Source organism: Pterocles gutturalis, unplaced genomic scaffold (assembly GCF_000699245.1).
Source record: "Pterocles gutturalis isolate BGI_N339 unplaced genomic scaffold, ASM69924v1 scaffold22941, whole genome shotgun sequence".
In the NCBI taxonomy this organism is placed as follows: domain Eukaryota; kingdom Metazoa; phylum Chordata; class Aves; order Pterocliformes; family Pteroclidae; genus Pterocles; species Pterocles gutturalis.
Genome location: NW_010101011.1, coordinates 1,835 through 5,735, shown reverse-complemented (window position 1 = coordinate 5,735; position 3,901 = coordinate 1,835). Strand labels below are relative to the sequence as shown.

General features: G+C 60.3%; 1 protein-coding gene across 1 annotated transcript in view; it reads right to left on the bottom strand.

The window, feature by feature from the left end:
• LOC104467925 (venom factor-like) overlaps positions 1–3,901 on the bottom strand; it is a gene marked incomplete at its 5' end in the record, with an annotated part of 17,129 nt that overhangs the window by 11,397 nt on the left and 1,831 nt on the right. The window contains 7 exon segments of the mRNA XM_010081900.1: positions 1–236; positions 809–1,003; positions 1,097–1,309; positions 2,152–2,298; positions 2,556–2,671; positions 3,057–3,177; positions 3,456–3,558. The exon segment at positions 1–236 is cut by the window's left edge and continues 116 nt beyond it. Coding sequence (XP_010080202.1) covers positions 1–236; positions 809–1,003; positions 1,097–1,309; positions 2,152–2,298; positions 2,556–2,671; positions 3,057–3,177; positions 3,456–3,558 — 1,131 coding nt within the window.

Genomic DNA, 3,901 nt, shown 5'->3' with positions numbered 1-3,901 from the left:
TAGCCAACAGGGGACAGCCATGACAGCCACTGCCACCACCTGAGGACAGTGGGAATGGGGACCCAGGCACCCACCTTGGACTGGGTAAGCTTGTTCTTCTTGCTGAGGACGAAGACGCCCTTATCCACGGCCACCAACCCCACGTGGGCATTGTGGTCACCCTCGATGCGCACCCGCATGGGTGTCCCAGGTTCGTGCACCCGGTTGTCAGCTTCTGTCGCTCCCTTCACCACCAGCTGCCAGGGGGACATGGGGTGGGGCGGTCACGTCTATGGGATGCCCAAGAAAAATCTTCACCAGACCCCCAGGAGCTGTCCCATGGGGGTACCTCAACCCTACGGGGTGTTGGAGTCCTCCAGGGGTAGCTGATGGCTGTGTCCTCCACCATGGGACATCTGGACCATCAATGGGCCACCTGGGCCACCTAAGCCCCACCATGAGATGTTAATGGACTATCCAAACCACCTAAGCACCATCCAGTCTTCATCATGGGCCACCTGAGTCCCATCATGGGCCACTCAAGCCCCTCATGGACTATTCAAACCACCTAAGTGCCATCCAGTCTTCATCATGGGCCACCTGAGCCCCATCATGGGCCACTCAAGACCCTCAAGGGCTACCCAAGGCCCCCCATGAGATGACCAAGCCCCCCATGGACTATCCAAACCACCTAAGTGCCATCCAATCTCCATCATGGGCTACCTGAGCCCCATCAGGGTCACCTCAAGGGCCACCTAAACCACCTCCAAGGCCCAGTCAATATGTCCATGGGCCCGCCCAACCCCTAGGAGAATGGGGACACACTCACGGTGCCCATGCAAGTGTCCTTGACATCAACCCAGATGGAATCAGCAACAATCTCGCCGGGCATCACGTAGTAGTAGGCCACAATGCGAAAGGAGGGGATGAGCTCGGCTGTCACTGGCAGTGACATGGTGACCAGGCTCTGGCCGGCCTCGTGTCGCTGTCGCCCCACGCGGACGATGCGTCCCTTGCTCATGATCTGTGGTGGGAAAGGAAAGGCGGGGTTAGTGGGCATCTGGTCACCCAGGTCCCCAAGATGGAAGGTGGTTGGTTGGAGCTCAAGCGTCCTCACCAGGTAGGTGAAGTACGGGACAGAGTCACGGACAGCATTGTTGGTGGTCTTGAGGTGGAAGTTGACGGCAAGGTTGTCACCAGGCTGCAGCTCGGTGGCCCCCACAGCCAGGTGGAGGAGGTTGCCGGAACCACCTTGGCTGCGGTAAGCTTCGGCAGTCATCTGTCGCGAGGCTTGGCGGTCGGGGGGCAGCCCCGGCTGGTCTGTCCGCACCTGCAACACAGGGGACACAGTGGTACTTGGTCAACAGGGAGAGGTGTGGACCTGGGCAAGGGGTCACCGTGGAGGTCTTGGCCACCATAGAGGTCTTGGCAGTCCTGGTCTCCCTGGTCAATGGTGATCATCATCTTGGTCAACCTGATTATCTCCTTGGTTGACCTGGTCATCTCTGTTACTCCAGATGTCTTGACCACTCTCGTCAACCCAACCACCTTGGTCCCCCTTGACATTGGCCCTCCTGGCCTTTGGCTACCCCGAACATCTTGGCCACTCTTGTCCCCCTGGCCTTGGCCATCGCAGTTCTTGGCCACTGGTGAACCGTGCTGACCCTGGCTGCAAACCACCATGGACAACTTGTCCACCATGGATATCTCCACCGGTCTCCCTGACACTGGCCATCCTGCTCCTTGGTCGCCCTAGATGTCTCGGTCAACTCAACTGTGCTGGCCACCATGGTCCCCCTGCCACTGGCCATCCTGTTCCTTGATCAATGCTGACCAGGATAACCCTGGTCCTTGGTCACTCTGGACATCTTGGTCACCACAGTCATCTCAGCCATGCTGGTCCCCCCTGACATAGGCTGTCCTGGTCCTTGGTCAACGGTGACCAGGGTAGCCCTGACCCTTGGCCACCATGGATGTCTAGGCCATCCTAGTCCCCCAGTCCCGCTGTCCTGGAGTTGGTCAATGGTGACCATGGTCCTTGGTCACCCTGGACATCTCAGCCATCTTGGTTGTCTCAGCAACCCCAGCTCCCAGGTCACTTCAGCCACCCTTGACCCCAACCGCCTTGGCCACCCCAGTTCCGAGGCCACCCTGGTACCTGTCCCCACTCACAGTGATGGGGACGGTGTCCTTGTTGGCTGGCATGTTGAGGACCAGCTTGGCTGTGCCATCACGCTGGGTGGAGACGAGACCCTGGAAGCCATCAGCCTTGACGGTGACACGTGGAGCTGGGGACTCATCTGGGTTAGTGACGTAAACCTGCAGGGGATGCCGTGTGACATGAGGACATTACAGGGGGACATGGCCACCTGGTGCCATCCAGGTGACACAAGGACAGACCGTGGTGCCCAGACCCTCTCCAGGTGACACTGATATGACACAGGGACAGATCCTGGTCCCTAAGTCTCCTCCACCCACAAACCCCCAGGCAGGCAACATTGTTGGGGACCCTGGTACCATGGGCGCCCTGGGCCAATGTCACCGCTGTCCCCATCCCTGTCCCCAGATGCCATTACCGTCAGATCGAAGGGCATCCCTGGCTTGAAGTACTTGGAGGTGCGGGTGAAGTGGATGGTGTACGGGGACGTCACGATGCGGATGCCACTGCACTGTGCCTCCACCATGTCACTACCTGCCGTGGCCATGGGAACAGCCATGTCACCCAGCGCTGGGCAGGCATCCCAGGGACAGCCCTGTCTGGCCTTGGGTGTCCCCAGATGTCCCCATTCTCACTGTCCCCAACCCCACCTGTCCTCATCCTTTGCAGTCCCCAACCCCATGTCTCCCTGTCCTTTGCTGTCCCCAAGCCCACAAGTCCCCAGCTCCACAGGTCACTGCTGTCCCCATGCCCCTATGTCCCCACATGTCCACAGGTGCCCCCACATGTCCCCAAGTGTCCCCACACCCACCCAGCTTGTTGAAGTCCATGACAGAGACATACATCCTGTGGCCTCAGATATCCCTGCTGTCCCTGTTCCCCCCAAGTCCCCTGTGTCCCCTGTGACCCCCCTCCACACCTGACTCGGTGAGAACGGTGACAGAGACATAGAGCGAGTGTCCCACCAGCTCCTGGGGGTTGGCGAATCGCTGCCGCAGCATGGCCATGGGCAGCACGGCTTCCCCGTCCCCGTCGGTCACCTGCGGCGTGGAGTGAGTGGGACAGGGGACAGCCATGGGGACCGGGATGGGGACAGGGGACGGCAGAGCTCAGGATGAGACAGGGATGGGGAGAGGGATGGGGACAGGGGACGGCAGAGCTCAGGATGAGACAGGGATCGGGACAGGGATGGGGACCGGGATGGGGACAGGGGACGGCAGAGCTCAGGATGAGACAGGGATGGGGACAGGGATGGGGATAGGGGACGGCAGAGCTCAGGATGAGACAGGGATGGGGACAGGGACAAGGACAGGGTCACCTGGACGCGCCGCAGGGACTGGGGGATGCTCTTCTTCTCATCGTCCACCATGACGCCGAAGAGGACGAAGGCTGACCCCTGCAGGCGCTTCCCATACAGGTACCTGTGGCCAAGCCACCACTGTCGCCATCAACCCCTGTCCCCACGTCCCCATCACATCCACATCGCTGTCACCTCATGTCCCTACACCCTCTTGTCACCCAGCCCTGTCACCCCATTGCCCCATGTCCTCATCAGCCTGTCCCTGTCACTCCACATACTCACATGCTTGTCATCCCATCACCCCCTGTCACCTCCATCACCCCCTGTCACCTCTGTCACCATCACCCCATGTCCTCCCCATACCCATCCTCCCATTTCCCCACATCCCGATCACCCTCCAAACCTGTCACCTCGCACCTGCGACACCCCCTCACCCCTGGGGACTTTGCGAAGGAGCGGAGCAG